Below are 19,908 nucleotides of genomic sequence, written 5' to 3'. Positions count from 1 at the left end.
CAACTCGGAATGGAAGGAAATGTTCCTAACCTGAAAAAGGATATTTGCCGAAAACCTGCAGCAAACCTCATCCTTATTGGAGCATTCTCACTAGCATTAGGATGAAACAAGGCTTTCTCCTGTCACCCCCATTATTCAGCCTTGTGTGGAAGGTCCTAGCCAATGCAATAGGATGAGATAAAAGAAGGACAATAATGATTGGACAGGGAGATACAAAATTGTCATTTGTATGAAGTATTATATAGAAAATCAAAGAGAACATGGAGTAAAACCATTAGAACTAGGAAGAGAATTCTTTAAGTTTTCTGAGTGTATGAAAAGCAAACTAAGATCAGCGGGTTTTATATATCCCAGCTCTAACCAATAAAAAGGTATAATAGAAAGTTTATAGCAGTGACACAAATCGTAAGATACACAGAACTGTATGTAATAAAAATATATAAGACCTTTATGGAGAAAACAATAAGATGGTATTGAAGGACAGCCAAGAAGACCTGAATAAATGGATAGCTGTATTATGTTCATCGACAGAAAGAGTCAAGAATAGCTTTTTTTAAATTTTCTTTTCTTTCTTTTTAAAGTTTTTCCTAATGCCTAATGCCTAAAAAGAAAGAAAAGAAAAGAAAAAAAGAAAATTTTGAAGACGTGTGAGATAAGAAGACTTGCTCTACCAAATTAGTATGCCTCATTAAAATTCAAGTGATTGCAACCCCTGATCTTTCCCTACAAACCATCCCCACCCACACTGTTCTCCACTCAAACCAATAATCTTAGAACCATCCTTGCCTCTCTGTTTCTCTCAAACCCTGCTGTCGGGAAATCCTTTTGGTTCTACAAGATGTATCCCACATCTGATCATGACACGTGACTGCTCTCTGGTGTAATCCACCATCATCTCTCACTTGGATCACAGCAGTGGTTTCCTCCCTGCTTCTCTGCTTGGTCCACTCCAGTCTGTTCTCAGCAGAGAACAGCCAGAGTGGACCTCGTGAAACATGAGTTATATAATTTCCCTCTCCTGCTCAAAACTTAGCCATGGTTATCCATTTCATTCAAAGTAAAGTCCAAAGTCCTTACAGTAGCCCCCAAGACCCTGTGTGATCCAGCTTACTGCTGTGTATCTCACTGCTTCTGCCAACTCCACCCATCATCCTGGCGTCTTTCCTGCCACTTCAGACATTGCAGGCATGTTCTTAGTGCCTTTGTGGTGATGCTTTTCTATTCCAAGAACATGGGAGAACATGTTCTTGGAATATGTCCAAGAACATATTCCTATGGCCCAGAAAACTGAATGGGTGACCTCTTCACTGCATTCAAGTCTTTGTTGCAGTTACTACCTCTTTGAGGTTCACCCCAAAACCTTATTTAACATTGCACCTTCTCCAGCATTCCTGATCCATCTGACCCTGTTCAACTTTTCTTTTTTTAAAAAAATAGCTCCTTACCTCTAACTTGCCATATCACATGCTTATTTATTATTTATACTGTATATTATCTGTCTTTTGCCACCAGAGTATAAGCACTGTAAAAGTTAGGCTCTTTGTTTTATTCATTCATGTACTCCAAGTGCCTAGAGTACTTCTTGACACCTGGTGGGCAATGAATAAATATTTGTTGAATACATGAACGAAGACCAGTGTGTTATTTGTACAGAGTCGGTCGTGTCCAACTCTGTGCAACCCCATAGACGGCAGCCCACCAGGCTCCTGTGTCCCTGGGATTCTCCAGGCGAGAATACTGGAGTGGGTTGCCGTTCCCTTCTCCAATGCATGAAAGTGAAAACTGAAAGTGAAGTTGCTCAGTCGTGTTCGACCCTCAGCGACCCCATGGACTGCCGCCTACCAGGCTCCTCCATCCATGGGATTTTCCAGGCAAGAGTAGTGGAGTGGGTTGCTCATGCCTTCTCCTAATAGACAAATGAGTGGAACATAATATATAGCCCAGAACAGGATCACTCAAAATGATATAGGATAGAGATGAGATTAGAGATAAATGAGGAAATAATAGATTATTTAATAAATAATAATTTATTTTGGATACTTGGTTATCCATATAGATGGATGCAGTTCCAAGAGGGAAGTGTATAGTGATGAGTGCCTACATTGAAGGAAAAGAGAGATCTCAAGTAAACAGCCTTACTTTACACCTTAAGGATTTAGAAAAAGAATACTCTAAGACCAAAGTTATCAGAAGGAAGGAAATAATAAAGATCAGAGCAGAAGTAAATGAAATCGAGAGTAGAAAGACAACAGAAAAAAATAATTGAAACAAAGGGTTGGTTTCTTGAAAGAGAAAAGAAAATTGACAAACCTTTAGCTAGACTAACCAAGAATAAAGGAGAGAGGGTTCAAATAAACAAAACTCTAAATGAAAGAGGAGACATTACAACTGATACCATAGGTATGGAGAAAAGGGAACCCTAGGGCACTGTTGGTGGGAATATAAATTGGTATAGCCATTATGGAAAGCAGTGTGGAAGTTCCTCAGAAATTAGAACTAGAACTACCATATAATCAACTAGTCCCACTTCTGAGTTATATATCTGAAGAAAACGAAATCACTGTCTTAAAGAGATATCTCTACTCCCATGTTCATTTCAGCATTATCCATGGTAGCCAACAGATGGAGACAACCTAAGTGGCTATCAACAGATTAATGGATAAAATGGTGTGTTGTTGCTGCTGGTGCTAAGTCACTTCAGTCGTGTCTGACTCTGTGTGACCCCACAGACGGCAGCCCACCAGGCTCCCCCGTCCCTGGGATTCTCCAGGCGTGTTATTGATGTGTGTGTAAATATATACACACACATAATGGAATAATTACTATAATAATAATGATAAAAACCATAAAAAGCCACTAAAAACAGGAATTCTGCCATTTGTGACAACACGCTAGAACTTTCAGGCATTATCCTAAATGAAATAAGTCGTACAGAGGAAGACAGATACTGTATCATTTCACTTACATTGGAATCTAAAGAAACCGCCACATTCATCGGAACACAGAGTAGAATGGTGGTTTCCAGAGTCTGTGTGTGGGGGATAAAAAATTCTAGTGATGAGTAAATTCTGGGGATCTAATATTCCCCATGGTGACTATAGCTAATAATACTATATAATTGAAAGTTGCTAAGAGAGTAAGTTTTACATATTCTCACTACAAAAAATTGGAATCGTGTGAGGTGATAAATGCGTTAACTAACCTTATTGCTTTAATTATTTCACAGTATGTTTGTGTGTCAAGTACGTGATGACATTCTTTACAGTAAACTTACATGTCATATGTCAATCATATACCAATAAAGCTGGAAAAACTTTTAAAAAGTTAAAAACATACCATAGTACCACCCATAGTTTTGCCAAAGGATGAAATCTGAGTGTGGATCACACCTCTGGATCCAGCAGCAAATTTGCAGGAAATATTAAGGATAGAGGAACAGGTTGACTTGCACCAGGAGAATGCAATTGGCAAAATCTACACTGTGGGAAATTCTGCAGGTCAAGTGGCTTGAGTTTTCTTCAGTGGATAAAGGATTAGAATGGAGTGGGAGCCTGTCCACTGAAAGAATTTAAAAGACATAATCAGATTTTTTAAATGAGTAGGACCAAACTGTAGTATCAGGATGGATACCTAGAATGATAAAATGATAAAAGAAGCATCAATAAGTAAACACTATAAAATTCAGACAGTGGTTAGCCTTGGGGGAAGAAAGAGAGTTGTGATTGGGGTGTGATGTAAGGAAGGTTTCCTGGGGTGGATGGCAAATTCTAAATTTTGAGCTGGGTGGTGGTTACTAGACTGTTCGAGTATAATAACACACTGAGTTGTGCATATGTTGCATGTGGGTTTTCTGTATCTGGTTTATTTATAATAAAAGGTTAAAATATAAAATATTTTAAATAAAACATATTTTAGATGATATTCGTGTTGCTTACTAGACCCATAAATTCTGAGACATTCTGCCATAAATAAACCTCTCTTTGTTTAAACACATACATACTCAAAGGCAAATAAAAGAATGCTTAGGTTATACTGGAAGCCACTAGATAAAACATCTGATTGCTTCAAGGAGTTTTATTCTTACAGCCACCCCCATCCTAAGTTAAATACCTTTACAGAAATATCAACCTTGGTTATATACCCTGGGACATTATTTCAGCCACGCCCCTCTTGGAGACCTTTTCCCAGATGGAGCTAGTTCATTCTCCTTGCTATCAGAGTTCTTTTCTTGATCCCCAGTAAACGAAAAGGGGGGTGGGTAAATATTTCTCTACCTTCAGTAGATTTTTGTTTGGTCGTTTTAAGTTTTATGAATCTATATCATGAGGATGTAGTGAAGACATAGGAGATTTAGACTCTGGGGGCATAGACAGTAGGACTGTAGACGACGATCAGGGTAAGCTGGCTGCTAAAACAACCTGTTATAGACCCTGTGTGGGCTTCCCTGGTGGCTCAGTGGTAAAGAATCCGCCCACAGTGTGGGAGACATGGGTTCGATCCCTGTTCCGGGAAGATTTCCTGGAGAAGGGAATGGCAACCCACTCCAGTATTCTTGCCTGGAGAACCCCATGGAGCCTGGAGGGCTACAGTCCGTGGGGTCACCAAAGAGCTGGACACGACCTAGCGACTAGACACCAGCACCATACCGTGTGTGGAGAATACTGAAGGCGTGCAGTACTCTTTCGTACCATCACGCTTAGTCACTGTGAGACACAGAAATATTTTCTTCAGCAACTCCTACAGACTACTAAACTTCGGAGGCTCAGGTGCCTTCAGCTTGCACACTGCCCATCTCCTGGATGGCTCTGTGGCCTTTTCTGTGCAGTGGTACTGCCCAGCTCCTTTTTCACCCGTCTTTCTCCAGAGATTCCCTGTCGTCATTCCCGTGACCGATCATTTTATGTGTCAACTTGACCTGGCTCTGGGATGCCCAGAAAACCTGTGAAGCGTCATTTCTGGATGTGTCCATGAGAGTTTCTGCAAGAGCTTAGCATTTGAGTCAGTACATGGAATAGATCAACCTCACCAGCGTGAGTGGGCATCATCCAGTCCATTGAGGGGCTGCATAGAACAAAGCAGGAGACGGAGGGTGAATTCACTCTGTCTGAGCTGGGACACCCATCTCCTCCTGCCCTCAAACATCAGTGCTCTGGTTATCAGCCTTCAAACTTAGACTGGGATTCACATCATTGGATTCCCTGACTCTCAGACTTTCAGGTTTGGACTAAGATTATGCCTTTCCTGGGCCTCCAGCTTGCAGACTGTAGCTCATGGGACGTCCTTGCCTCCATAACTTAGGATCAAATTCCTCATAATGAATCTCTCTATATAGATCTGTTTAAATCCTGTTGGTTCTGTTTCTTCAGAAAACTCTGACTAATATAGTCCCCTCATCTCAGGAATGCAATGAAATAAAATTAATAGTGAATTCTTGTTCCAGAGACTTGAGGATGGTCAGTTTTTAGGAATACTCAGTAAATACCTAGTCATATTCACTCCTGCATTGTAGGCAGATTCTTTACCATCTGAACCACCAAGGAAGCCCAGTTACATTCACTAGTAGCAAACAATTCACTTGTAAACAGAAAAAAATGATATTTAGTGGCATGTAACTCGAACAATGCAGATGCTTATTTTTTCTTTGAATTGTTTGCTTTCCTTTTTAAAAGGTATGTATTTTTGTTTTTAAAGTAATGTGAACCTATTATATAAGAACTTGAAAAAAAAATTGTGTATTCTCACCACTGTAATATAATCATGATTATGATTTTATGTATTTCTTTCTAGTCTATTTTGGTATGAATATTTTTTCATAGTTATAATAAGAACACGCCTATAATTGTCTTATTCCCTTTTAAATTTAGCTTTGGGTTAATTATGATGCAGTTATATACATATTTCCATATTGCATTGTTACCACAACAGTAACTTTTTACTGCATTAAATTTCATCATTTGGCTCTATCATATTTTTTAACTTAGCCTATTTTCGGTTAGTATGTTTCCCATCACATTTGAGCAAGTGTATTTTTGTATAATGTATAACATCATGCACATTTGGTTTTGGTGGTTGTTGCTCTGAATTCTTAAAGTAGAATATTAACAAGTGTCAAGAATTTCACTAAACTTCTAATTTTTCTTTTAGCTCTGTCATCAAATCTAACAGATCTAGTGATTGTTAAAGCAGGAGGCATATATTAATTTGATAACTGTTGTTCTACCCAATATTTTAATTATATATGACTTAATAAAGCCAGGTAAACTTGAGTAAGGCAGTAATCTTGTTTACGTCTAGAAATTGACCACAGAATAGTTGTGGAAGTTTAGAAATTCATGGTAGAAAAAGGAAGGTTCTTTATCTGGAGACAAGGAAATGTAATACAACATTTTAGATGAGTGTAAGTATGTGCATTCTTGGGAGGTAGGTCTTAGTTTTCATCATATATTCAAAGGAATCTAATACCTAACCACTGGTGTGAGCACATGTGTGCTAATTGAATGGAAAACAACTTTTGTGCCTTTATTTGTTACTCTCTTTCCCTGCCTTCCTCTGTCTCTTTCTTTCTTTATCATATTCAGTAATTGAACTCAGAAAAATGTTCTTTTTGGTGAGCAGTGATTTATCACATGAAAATTTCTAATGAATTAAAAAAAATTTCAAACTGAACACATGTGTGAAATTGTTAATCAAATACTGTGTCAATCTGTTTTGATCTGGGGGATGTTTTCCCATTTAAATCAGTAATTTAGTGTTACCTTCCTTTGTTAGAATTTTTAAAGAAAGCCTGACCAGGATACTGATCATTAAATAAATTTCTACTGTTCCTACAACTTATTATGTTTTGACAAGTCCATAATGAATGGAGTGTGGAAATCATTCATCAAATCCAGTTATCCTTTTGCTATATTATTTCAAAAGGTATAACTTTACAAACTATTAAAATTTGAGGTTTTTTTAAAAGTTTTTACACAACTAAAGCAAAGAGGATGAGATGATTAGAAAGCATCACTGACTCAATGGACATGAATTTGAACAGACCTGGGGAGATAGTGGAGGACAGAGGAGCCCGGCATGCTGCAGTGCATGGGGTCAAAAAGAGTGAGACATAATGACTGAACAACACTAACAAAAGCAAAGAGACATTCTGTGAAAACAACCTTAAATTAAATTCTTTATAGACGTTAAAAACTCTACTTCTTTAAAAGATAAAATCTTACTCATGTTTGATTACCAGATAACAAGAAGAACGTTTTCCTAGTGTGACAGAACTCCTGATATGCAATGACTGCCTTGTTTTTAATAAAGGACTAACCAGTATCATGTTTTTCTTAGGAATGGGCTGTTTCTGGGGAGCTGAAAGGAAATTCTGGACCCTGAAAGGTGTATATTCAACTCAAGTTGGTTTTGCAGGAGGCTATACTCCCAATCCTACTTATAAAGAAGTCTGCTCAGGTAGGAAGACTTTCCGGACTTGTCCCTGCTGGCAGGTGACAGGATCTTCAAAATGGAAATATATTTGGCAAAACTAATACAATTATGTAAAGTTTAAAAATAAAATTTAAAAAAAAAGATAAAAAAAAACAAAAAACAAAATGGAAATAAATTTTTTGTGTGTTTTTTTCAGTTTTCTCTTGCCCATTTCTATAAATATAGTTGCTGACCTTTCACTTTTTATATTCAGAAAACAATAGACTTCCTACAGAACGTGCCATGTAGCTTTTCTTGCAGAAGAATCACCCTGAAACGTAATCTCTAAAATGATCATTTGTTACCTTATGATTCTGTGGGTCAGCAATTTAGACTACGTTCAGCTGGATGGTTCTTCTGCTGATTTCATCTGGGTTCATTCATGGGACTGCAGTCGACTGTTGGGTTCCCTGGGTGCTGATTGGTCATCAGTGGCTTCATCATATATTGGGCAATTTCTGCTGCCATCACCTCTTCTTGCCTAGGGTAATGAGGATGATGAGTATATCTTCAGCACCCTGGCCTGGGTAAATTCACGCGATAGTGGATGCAGAGTAAGAGAGAACAAGCGCCATTCTGCTAGTACTTTTCAAGTTTCTGTATCACATTTACTATGGTCCCATTGACCACAGCAGGTCACATGGTCTAGCCTGGAGTCTGTGTGTTTACAGGGTGATGTGAAGAAATTGGGACCGTTACCGCATCATTCTATCACCTGGGACAAGAATGTCATCTACCAGACTTCTTTCTTGAGGGAAAAACATGAAAAATCAGGCTATACTGAGGGAAAGGCAAACTGTGGCTTGGAGGCTAAATTCTGCCTGCTGTCTGTTTATATAAGTAAAATCTTTTTGAAACACAGTCGTTTGCTCTTTGTTTATGTTATCTGTGAATGTTTTCATGCCACAGTCTCAGAGTTGAGTGGATGCCTCTGAGACTGTATGTCCTCTGAAACCTAAAATGTTTATGATCTGGACCTTTACAGAAAAATATTTGCTGACCTGGATAGGCAGATGCTTCCATGACATCCTCTATCTCAATTACCAAATCGTCTTTCTGGAATTTGTTTTGTTTTATTGTTTCTGGCCTTTGAAGATTTTTTGTCTTTCTGCCAGCTCCAGGAGCATTTAAAACGTATTATTTTTCTATTTTAAAACTTTATTTTTCATTTTTAAAATAAAAGTAGTATATATTTAAGATGTAAAATGTGATACTTTGGTATACGTAGTGAAGTTATTCTAATAATCAAGCTAATTAACATACCCATCTCCTCACAAACTTTTTTTAATGTGTGATGAAAGCACCTTTGATCTATTCTCTTAGACGATTCCAAGTATATAACACTGTATTAAGTACAGTCACCACACTGTACATTGCATCTCTAGAACTAATTTGTTTTACATGAAGGAAAGTTTGTACGCTTTGACCAACATCTCCCCATTTCCCTGGTAACCACCATTCTACTCTGCTTCTGTGAGTTCAGTTTTTTTTAGATTCCACTTCTGAGTGAAATCGTATAGTATTTTTTTCTGTGTCTAGCTTATTTTGCTTAGCATAATGTCCTGCAGGTTCATCCATGTTATTGCACATGGCAGGATTTCCTTCATTTTTAGGCTGAATTATGTTCCATTGTGTATGTGGCATGTCTTCTTTTTCCCTTCACTGACAAATACTTAAGATTGTTTCCATACCTTGTCCATTTCAAATAATGCTGCAGTGAGCATGGGAACCCAGATGTCTCTTTAAGACGTGGATTTCTCTATCTTTGTATATATACCCAGAAGAGAGGTCATTGAATCATATAATAGTTCTGTTTTGAATTTTTTGAGGCACATCTATACTGTGAAACACATTTTTTAAAAGAATATTTTATTTACTATCTTAAACAGTTCTTAATAGAGAGAGTTTATCTAGCATATAGTCCATCACATTGACAGAAGTAGGATTTTTAAAAATATGTAAATAGTTTTATTGTTTAAAAATAAAGGTTCACATTGGTGTTATCTGTGGAGGGCCCTCTCAGCTCTTTAAGGGCACTGAGGATGAGTCAGGGAGGAACTGGAGTGTAGGAATTTGTTCAATAATGAGCATGTTGATGTGTTTGCTACAATATGAATTCTGGTTTTGATGTGAGATTTGAACTGTGCAACTATGAAATTATCATAAAAATATTCCTATTCTTATTTTTCTTCCTTCTGGAGAAGAAGTGAAATATTCTGATTGATGTTGAGAATATAGTATATCAGACAAATTTGTTAATGGTTAATCTTCTTTTTCCCTTTGCTTCTGTTTCAAAATGAAACAGCTTATGCAGAACTATAAATAGAGAGATTCAGATGAACCCTGGAGATTGCCCAGGTGTATCCTCTTAAGTCTTAGGAATGGAAATGAATATATTCCTTCCTATAATTGCAGACACAACTTAATAGCTTAAGAGAAAAGGTTGCTAAGATAACATCCAGATATCTTCTGCTTATATTGTTACTCTCTACCAGCAAAATGTTAATCATCAGTTAGAATATTGTGGTTGCTGTTTGCTCAGACTCTCTCCAATTAAGTTCTTCACCATAAGAAGAACAACATGATAATTGCCCTTTGTTGAGTTCCTACTGTGTGCCAGACACCATTAAGTAGCTTGTGCTCAGTCATATCCAACTCCTTGTGACCCCATGGACTGTACCCCTCTAGGGTCCTCTGTCCATGGGATTTCCCAGGCAAGAATCCTGGAGTGGGCTGCCATTTCCTTCTCCAGGGGTCTTCCCGACCCAGGATTGAACCCGTATCTCCTGAGTCTCCTGCATGGCAGGCAGGTTCTTTACCCTTGAGCTACTGGCCAAACATTGTACAAGAGCTTTTTTCATCTTTGCTTTTTTTTCCATCCAGTCTTTCAAACAGCCCCATGAAGGGTCTCAGTTTCTGTTTTTCACGAAGGGAGTGTTGAGGCTCAGAGAAAATAAGTGACTTAGCCAGGGTCATAACTCCCAACCTTTAGGTCTCAGCTCAAAACTGATGCCATTGACCATGGTGTAAGTCACCCAGCTGTCATCATGGCCCAGCCATTTCCCATCCACCTATTCATGCTTCCCTTCTTCCCACGTTTTCTTTCATGTATACTTTTGAACCTTTTGGTATGCTTTTTCATGATTACTGTAAGGAAAATAGCAAGCAGTCTTCTGGGTCTTGGTGATGTTTGCAAGGAAAAAGGAAAAAAATCCCTTTTAAGATATAGTTCATGCCGACATCTGGCATGTTACAGAGGCCTGTAGCAATGGTGAAATACAGAAATCACGGAGGTTGGTAAAGAACTCTCTATTTGATGTGAACACTACCTGCTAAGTTAGTGGTGGCATTCGGAAGCATGGTTGTCATGGAAACTTGCTCCTGATTGGGCAAAGATAGTTATAGGGTTTTTTCCAGACACAGAGGGAGAGATGATTTCTTTCCCCAGGCTTTTTGTTGTTGTTGTTGCTGTTGTTGTTGTTCTGATCATGAAAGAGAAAAACAAAAATGCATAGAGAGGCTGTGATGGAAAGGTCCGTCTGGCCCAGAAGTGATGGAGCCTTCAGATTTGTGGGAATAGCAGGGAAGGAGAACAAGCAAGGTCCCCAGCTAGCATAATTATGGTAACCAGCTAATTAAAGGTTTTTGACCAAGGAGAGGGATGGGGGAAACAGAGAACAAGCTGTAGTGGTTGGGCCTCCCTACTGGGGCCTAGGGTGCTCAAAGCCTTGTTGAACAAGTCAGCCCTGGGTGGGTCTGCCTTGCAGGAGAGAAAACCCCAGGCTCTGATAAGATGTATAATCATTGCTGAGGTTTCATGTGAGAGAAATACTAGTCTGTGCTTTGGTATTTGCATTTATTTCAAATTGCTTACTCTTGTGTTTGCAGTTAGGCTTGGAAGACATTGGTCACAACCAGGAGTCTTTTTAAAGATATTCCTTCCTTCCTTCCTCCCTCTCTTTCTTCTTTCCTTCCAGAAAAGAAGCCTAAGGACCTGGATTGTTTGCCAACCTCCTTCCCTCACAGAGAAGGACACCTGAGTCTGAGTTGCCATTGGATTTCTTGGGGCAGGTTCCAGAATTACAGGGCTCACACTCAGGAAGGGGTTCTCAAAACCCATGAAATTAGCTCTTATTCCCTTCTGCCATGAACGATCACCTTGGAGGTGCTTCCAGCAGTGAGAGCTTGTGTCCGAGCTTCCACGAGTATTGTCTTGATGAACAGATCAGTGATCACAAACCATGGAACCAGAACCACTTTATGAAGTTGGTCATGCCCACTTGCTAGTGGGTATGCATGTGAGTGTGAAAGCAAGTATGTACCCAGACAGGCTGTCTATTAATGTCTGACCAGTGGATTTCTATGTGGTTATTGATGGGCCAGCAATTCAGAAACCTGAACTGGAGTTGTGCCTCGGCATGTGGAAAAGACCTGTGCCTTCTAGTAAGAGCCAGGAGAGGAGGCGGCCCCCATGAGGCCATTCATTAATGATTCCCCAGCGGGTCTGTTACGTGTTGGGTGATGTGTGTGCATCTAAAGCCTGACACACGTAGAAGATCCTTGGGGAAAACAGTTCCTTGGGCGTTTGCAAAGTTGCCTTTTAGGAATGAAATAAACCTGTAACGCATCAGAGCTGAGATAGGCAGTCTCTTAGAAGAGAGCTCGGCTTCTGGCTCTTCAGGACCTCCGAGTAACCTGGAAAAGGGGAGGTCCTGCTGCCTCCCACCCCACATAGGTTGCTCCGTAAGGTTTGGCTGAAGGAAATGGCAACCCACTCCAGTGTTCTTGCCTGGAGAATCCCAGGGACGGGGGAGCCTGGTGGGCTGCCGTCTATGGGGTCGCACAGAGTCGGACACGACTGAAGCAACTTAACAGCAGCAGGTTCCCAGAGCCTGAGGCCATGACACTTTTAAGTTCTATCACTAACTGCACTTGATCTGATCAGCACTCTGTAGAAACTTCTCATCTTTTGTCCTCCTAGGGAGGTTATTTACAGGAAGAAAGAGCAAGGAGACAAGGCCAGCCAGATAGTTCTAACGCTCATTTCCAATTCAGTAAGATGCTATCCTGAGACGTATGTGTCAGTCGGTTGTGAGTTTAGTCTACACAGGTCATTCTCTCTGTGTTGGATTAACCTTGTTAAATTCAGTGTAGAAATGGAATTTGGCCTTCGAAGCTGAGAGTCGGGAGCCTGGTCACCATGATTTTCCAAAGGCTGTGGTCTTTGCATTTCCTTACAGATCCCCTGTCCCTCACACGTGTCCATCATTTCATTTCAACCTGATTTAAGAGTGACCACCCTCCTGTAATAGGCACTTAAACTTCCCTTTCTCAGATTCATCAGTTGGCGCTGGAGCTCAGAGACTGAGAAACTTGCATCTGCCAGGTGGTTTTTTTTTTAATCTGTATTTATTTGTTTTATTTGTCTTTATTTGGCTGCACGAGGTCTTAGTTGTGCCCCTCAGGATCTTTAGTTGTGGCATGTGGGAGTTCAGTTCCCTGACTAGGGATCGAACCCTGCTCCCCAGAATTGGAAGTGTAGAGTCTTAGCCACTGTACACCAAGGAAGTCCTTGCTGGGTATTTTAAGCCTGAATTCTGAGTCCTCTGCGAGCTGGCCACCACCAGCTCCTGCACCAAGAATCCAGTCTCAGCTGGGATGCAGGGTAGCATTGCTCACAGCCACTGTTAGGCTGCTCTTGCTCATTTGTCTGGTCCCCATCCTTCTGTTCCTAAAATGATTTCCAAGGATTCATTCATTCACATGGTGTTCCTTAACAGCTGACTATATGCCTGGCACTGGAGAACCCGTAAAAGCCTGGGAGGGCACAGCCAGGAGGAGCCTCAATTTCATGTAGGCTTTCTTGTATGAATTAAATTCACCATTCATTGGGAATGTACCATATATGCAAGACATTGTATTAGGTACTCTGTATCATTGTATGTGAAACAGAGTTGAAAAATGCTAGTACCTGTCTGCCAGAATTCTTTCTCTGTAGTCAGATGAAAGCTTGATCTTTCACATTTAAAGAGTTGTGCTGACCCTGGTTGTAGACACACACACATACACAAATACACACATGCATACTCACACAGATCGCACACTTGTTATGCAAACCAACTGATTAACTGGCATGCTGTTGCTTTCCTACGTTGATTTTAGAAGTAATTGAGCCATTCAGTGTCTTGAATACCCTGATAGAGAATTATCCTTACATTTTATAATCACGACGACACAGATGAAAATATGAAAAGACATTCTGCCATGGATAAGCATTCTGGGTTAATTTCAGTGCATTAGCCTAATACACAAATAACCCCATTTCTGGCAAGAAAACCCAGGATGTTCATTCACTGGGTAATATCTTTTCGTATTTTGCTTACAGATGTTCAGAACAATTCCATGTTCATTAGTCTATTCAAAAGCTTTTAGAAATCTGCACAGCCAAGTGGCACCAAACCCAGAAGCATGAAAGAGGCTGTACAACTTTCTCTCATAAGGGAGATCTACACAGTCACCACGGAAACTCAAAGGCCCAGACATTTTTCTTTATCATCAGAAGACTCTGGTGGATTTTCACGCGGTGCATTTGGTAGAAGTCTTGAGCAGGTGCCAGGGCTTGGGAGGAGCAGAGATTGGGAGGGTCCTGTCAACTCCCACTGCGATGTCCATGCCAAGGCCATATTACTCTTTATCCTCAAAGAGTTGCCTTTCTTATAAAATGGGGGGTATTGCTGATCTATGAAGCCCATAGAGTTATGGTGAGGTTCTTATTTGAAAATCAAATCATGTCATATTGGGAGTAGCAAATCCAGGACATATGCTTTCTGTGACTTCAGCTCTTGGGCATATTAAAGATAAAAGCAGTGGGTCAGGAAGCGTCGCTTGGCAGGGTCATGGGCTCAGCACACGGAATGTGCTCATGACACAACAAACAAAAGCCGATGTTTTCTTTTCCTCTTCTGTGTTCTCAGGAGGTCATATCCAACCCCCTCTCCACATGCAAATCCTAGTTTCCTCCATGCTTAAGAGCTCTAACAAAGCACTGAGTAATTTTCCCACTAATAGAAGAAACTCAATATGCTTTTTTAGTTCGACTTGATTTCTGAAGTGTTTGGGTGGATGTACATGTCTGTGTATCTTGCGTGAGATTAATGACCCCATTCTTTTCCAAAGTAGTAATGAGTTCTGTTATTAGCAGATTTTACCAAGCAACATAAAACTCTTTCTTAATTCCTTGCAGACTACATTAAAGCTCTCTTTAGTGCATAGTTAAGTCTTATTGTACTCTTTTCAGTGTCAGTCAAGGTAAATTACTAAGTTATTGACATGTCCCTGAAAATGCAAGAATTCTGCTCTTCAAGTTCTTGCTATAAGCAATTTGATCACTTTCTGCTCCTTTTATATTAGACGTAATATTAACCTTGAACTTGTAGTAGGCAGGATGAAAATGCTTACCTCTCTCAAACCACCAGGCAGAAAGCAAACCCTGAGGTTGGGGTCCTGTGATTCCTAGTTATAACCCCTAGGACCAAATACAGGCTGTCCATTCATCATGGCCTTTTAAGTGAGGATGGGAATCAAGATTTCAGAATGGATGTGGCTGTTGAGTTTGAAAATGTTAAGATTTCGAGAGATCATTATTTTTTGTCAGCTAAGTCCTGGTTATCATTTCAGTGAAGCTAGATTTTGTTTTTTAAAAAAATCGAGCGCTGGGATTTTTTTACCAGTCAGTTCGTATGTTCTGAGACCTGGATGCTCTCAGGGCTGAGTCTAGGAGCAGCCAGGAGCAGAGCTGAGAGTGTAACAGCAAAGCCCACCAGAGCCTCTCCTGTTAACCTGTATGCTGGCATCTCTCATTTCCCTCAGCCTCGGAACAAAAAAGGAAATCATCCGACCAGTGGGTGTTACTGCCTCGCCCTCTTTCAGAGCTTCCCTAGGTCTGGTTTCCAGTCTGGGCTGTGGACCTGCAGGGCCTGTGGAGTTGGGAACTGTCTGCAAATTGATTTTGTCCACCAACCAGTCCCGAAGGCCCGACGAACCCTCTCTCTCACGTCTACTCCTGATCTTCAGTCTGTAAGAGAGATGACATTGTGAAGATGAATGACACATTCGTGCACTCTTACTGAACTCAGAGAAGCTTTTGGTCCTCACAGTATGCTCTTCACCCCTGGCTTCCAGAACCAGAGCGCCTGTACCTGGGCAGAGGCTTGACAAAGTCACGTGGTCTCTCGCACTCACACAGCCATGGAGCCACCATGCTAACAGGCTGTCCAGAGTTCCCAGGGTTGGAACACGGTAGACTTGAGCACCCTTTGCTAGAGATATTTCGAGTTTGCTACAATAATTCAATCCAGCAATTAAGCATCACAGAGGAGGAGAAAGATATTTCTATAGCTTCAAAGAGCTGACAGCTGGCAAGCACCAAAACAGGAGGCAACACAAGACCTCGGCTCCTCAGGCTCATAACCTTCCCTCCTTGCTGTGTTTAGTGGCCGAGGACACCTCTGTATTATTTTCTGTTGTTTGTCATTTACGAGGAGAGTTGATGAATGAATTTTGATGCTTTATAGAGTCTCTGAAGATATTGTATGTTCAGTATATTCTTCTTATGTCCTTGATGTTTTCATTTTCTCTAGCTTGTTTGACTTTTCCATCACCTCTCTCCTTGAGCAGCTTAATTCACAGTTGGGAACAGGTGTGGTGGTCAAAGGTCAATAGACCGACAGACTCCAAGTAGTTACATGTGTCAGTATTTCGGCATATCTGATGTAAAATTTGAATAGGCCATTTAAATGGAGAATAAATGAGAAGGAACAATAGTAAAAACATTATACTCATCCAGCACTAGAAATAGGTTGTTCTTTCATTATTTTGGGATTATATTCTCAGAGATTTAGGAGGGAGATGAAGAGGAGTTTGCTATAGCAAGCAGTTCTTGAAACAATTGCAAAAGCAATTGATGAATATGCCCGCATCGTTATTTTCAAATCACATCTAATGGAGTCGTAATGTAATATGAGGAAAAAACCCTTAGAGGGGGGTTGAGCTGTTCGAGGAGTTTTATGTAATACTTTGGGTCTTAATTACTTCATAATGACTAACAATTTTTAAAACTTGAGAATGAGGTTTCTTTCTTTCATTTTTTTTTTTTTTTCGTCTAAGTGACATCAGAAATAAATATCTGGGTCAGTTGTTGCCCCATCTGCCAAGGTAAAACTGCAAGGGACTCTCATGAAAACACGGGTGCCCATGGTGCAAGCGACTCGCCTGGTAGAAACAGGGCAGCTTCGGAGAGGCCACTGCTCTGTGCCAGGCCAGCCTCGAACTTGCTGGGGCCTCGTCAGCATGAGAGTCAGTCACAGGTCACTGAGTCCCCTCAGCCGTGGGCCAGGCCCTGCTTAATAACCCCTGCTCTCTGATGCATGGAACTGCAGGGTCCTCTGAGGGTGCTGAGAGGCAGGGCTGACCTCAGGCTCTTCAGTCTGCACACGGGAGCCAGCCCCCTGGCTCTGCGGCCAAGGCTTTCTGGGGAGAATGCTCACCCGCAGCAGGGTCGGACCCTCTTATCTGTAGTTGTCTCCTTCCTCTTCTTCTCATCGTATTCTCTCCCTACTTCTCCTTCCCTCCCTTGTTTTTCTCTTTCTTCCCTCTAGTTAATGATAGGATGCTTTTTTTTACTCCAGTACTATTAATGTTACAATAGTCCTAAAAAAAGTCACAAGAACTAGTAATGTATATGGTGCCCATCTTAGGTTTAGGACAGTTTATAACATAAAATTCTCAACAGATATTATTATAATTGTTGTTGTTCAGTCGCTCAGTCGCGTCCGACTTTTTGCGACCCCATGGACTGCAGCACGCCAGGCTTCCCTGTCCTTCACCATCTCCCGGAGCTTGCTCAAACTCATGTTCATTGAGTCAGCGATGCCATCCAACCATCTCATCCTCTGTCGTCCCCTTCTCCTCCTGCTTTCAATCTTTCCCAGCATCAGGGTCTTTTCCAATGAGTCGGCTCTTTGCATCAGGTGGCCAAAATATTATTATAATGGTGCTTATATTATTCCTGGTTTATACAATCTGTGAAGCATTTCCAGTGACTGAGCTTTGTTACAGGTCTGTGAATGGGGTAGCATTGTCGCTCCTGCCTGTAAATGTGCAAAGCCCTCTGGAGCAGATAGTTACTCATAGAGTCACCCACTAGATAGAGGTCCTGCCATCTCTTCTGATGGCATTTCCTTTGAAGAAAACAGAGTTTATTTTTCAGACCATCTCCTTCTAAGCTTTTTCTTTATCCATTTCCAATAAATGCATTTTCACACACCTTTCTTGAGAATTTTAGGATACTTCAGAATATATTAAGTGAGGAAGTTCTTGTAGGAATAAACTAGAGTTTAGCAAATGGTATATTTAAAAATTTCTGATAGTCTGAAACTATTTAGGTGACCTATATAAACATGGATTTCTTTTTCTTTTCATTGAGCATATCTTAGAGGTCATCTGTTTCAGTGACTGGTAGGGCTTTTGATAAGCATTCAAATATTTTCTTCTGTTGAAGATTTTGCATAGAGGTCTATTATTAAAACACGATGTCCAAGATAAATACTCTGATTAGTGGGGGAGGGGTGGGCTCCCTCTACACAAGGGTTTCCCAGGTGACTCAGTGGTATAAAGAACCTGCCTGCCAATGCAGGAGATGTGAGTTCAATCCCTGGGTCAGGAAGATTCCCTGGAGAAGGAAATGGCAACCCACTCCAGTATTCTTGCATGGAAATCCCATGGACAGAGGAGCCTGGCAGGCTACAGTCCTTGGGGCTACAGAGTGTTGGACATGACTGAGCAACTGAGAACACATGCTCCCTCAACACTGTCCTTGTTCTTTAAGTCAAGAAGATGCTTCCTTGGGGCCAAGTTGGAAAGAAGTTGAGGAACAGGGACAGCTTCACTCTGGGCTGAAACATACACTGAAAAGGCGAAGACCTCCCAACCACATTATACACTAGAGGAGAAGACCTCCTGATACTTTATGCACTAGGGAAGAAGACCTCTTGACCACATCACACATGAGAGGGAGCTCCCCTTTCTGACCACAGTATACACTCATGCCTGCTTTAAGGCTACACACTAGAAGTTACAGAGTTCCTGGGATTGTCAGGGAGACCATCCAGAGATAAAGTACTGGAACATGTTCAAATGGGGCCTGGTATCCTCTGCCTTCTCAGAAGTGTAGTTAGGTGCTGAGATGTCCCCAGGAGCCTTAAGAGTAGACATTGTTGTGTGCGTTCTGAGTCTTGAGGCAGAGGCCCAGAGCCTCCAGTTTCTTCTAGGCATTTGTTTGTGTCCATTTTCAGTTTCAGCTCTGGCGCCCTGAGCATGTTGATTTTAAAGCCTTCCCTCCCCTTCTCCTTCTTGGAGGTAAGAAACCGTTGGCTGCTGTTGTACCCAGTCCGCGGTCTGCGCAGCTGCCTGGCTGCTGAAGGGGAGGTTGACAAAAAGTCATAGGCGCCTGAACTTGTGCATCTTTGCGCACAAGAAAAAGAAAACTCTGTCCGCTTGTTTAAGGCTTGTTGGTTTGTGTCTGGTGACTTGAAACTGCTCCAGGGAAAACCATCTGTCCACCTTGGAGAATCAGGTTATAAACGGGTTAAGCCACTTACTTGCAGGTGAGGTCGGCATGGGAAAAAGCTATCTGTTTTTGGCTTTTTTGGCTCTAACAGTTTTTAATTAATAAACTTTATTTTTTAGAGAACTTTTAGGTTCACAGCAAAATTAAGAGGAAGGTACCCATATACACTCTGCTTCCACCCCACGACTTCCCCTTGTTCCCACCCCCTCCATATGGTGCATTTGTCACAGTTGAGGACCCTACAGTGACACGTCCCTGTTACCCAGAGGCCCCAGTTTACATTAGGGCTTACTCTTGGTGTTGTCCATGCTGTGAGTTTGGACAGAGGTACACTTGTATCCACCATTGTAGTGTAACACAGAGTAATTCTTATCTTCCATTCTCCGACTTTGCAAATTGTGGCTGCTGCTCTCCTGGGTTTTTCTCTTTGGGTTTGTAGCTTTGCTCTGCTCCTTGGTGTTCCTGACATTGGTGCTTCAGGCTCTGCCTGCCTCGCCCTTACCTCGTGCATGGATGGGTGGCTCTGTTGCTCATGGTTCTGCTTTGTTATACTCAGATAACCTCCACACAGAAGCTTCAGAAGGCAGTGGCAGGGGTGGGGCTAGACCTGTTTCCCTGAGATTCTGTAAGATTTGGAGGTTCAAGTAAAGAAAAAGACAACCTCCTTACTTCGGCTTGTTTACATATATGGATTGGACACAAACACTGCTGATACAAAGTGGACACCATAGGATCTACCAGAATAAATGGCAAAGAAATGGGAGCAGTCAGCGGCTGTGTGTGAGTCATTGGTGAATGGGGCACACTCTGTGATT

General features: G+C 41.2%; 1 protein-coding gene across 3 annotated transcripts in view; it reads left to right on the top strand.

Moving 5' to 3' along the window:
* Nucleotides 1-19,908, top strand: part of MSRA (methionine sulfoxide reductase A) — a 385,655-nt gene that overhangs the window by 177,600 nt on the left and 188,147 nt on the right. For 2 of the 3 annotated variants that reach the window (XM_070794409.1, XM_070794411.1), the window contains exon 3: nucleotides 7,333-7,452. The exons of the other annotated variant lie outside the window; for it this stretch is intronic. In XM_070794409.1, coding sequence (XP_070650510.1) covers nucleotides 7,333-7,452 — 120 coding nt within the window. The remainder of the gene's footprint in view (nucleotides 1-7,332; nucleotides 7,453-19,908) is intronic. 3 annotated transcript variants of the gene reach the window in all.

The sequence above is a fragment of the Bos indicus genome, chromosome 8 (assembly GCF_029378745.1).
Source record: "Bos indicus isolate NIAB-ARS_2022 breed Sahiwal x Tharparkar chromosome 8, NIAB-ARS_B.indTharparkar_mat_pri_1.0, whole genome shotgun sequence".
NCBI lineage: Eukaryota > Metazoa > Chordata > Mammalia > Artiodactyla > Bovidae > Bos > Bos indicus.
This window is presented reverse-complemented; position numbering and strand designations above follow the sequence as displayed.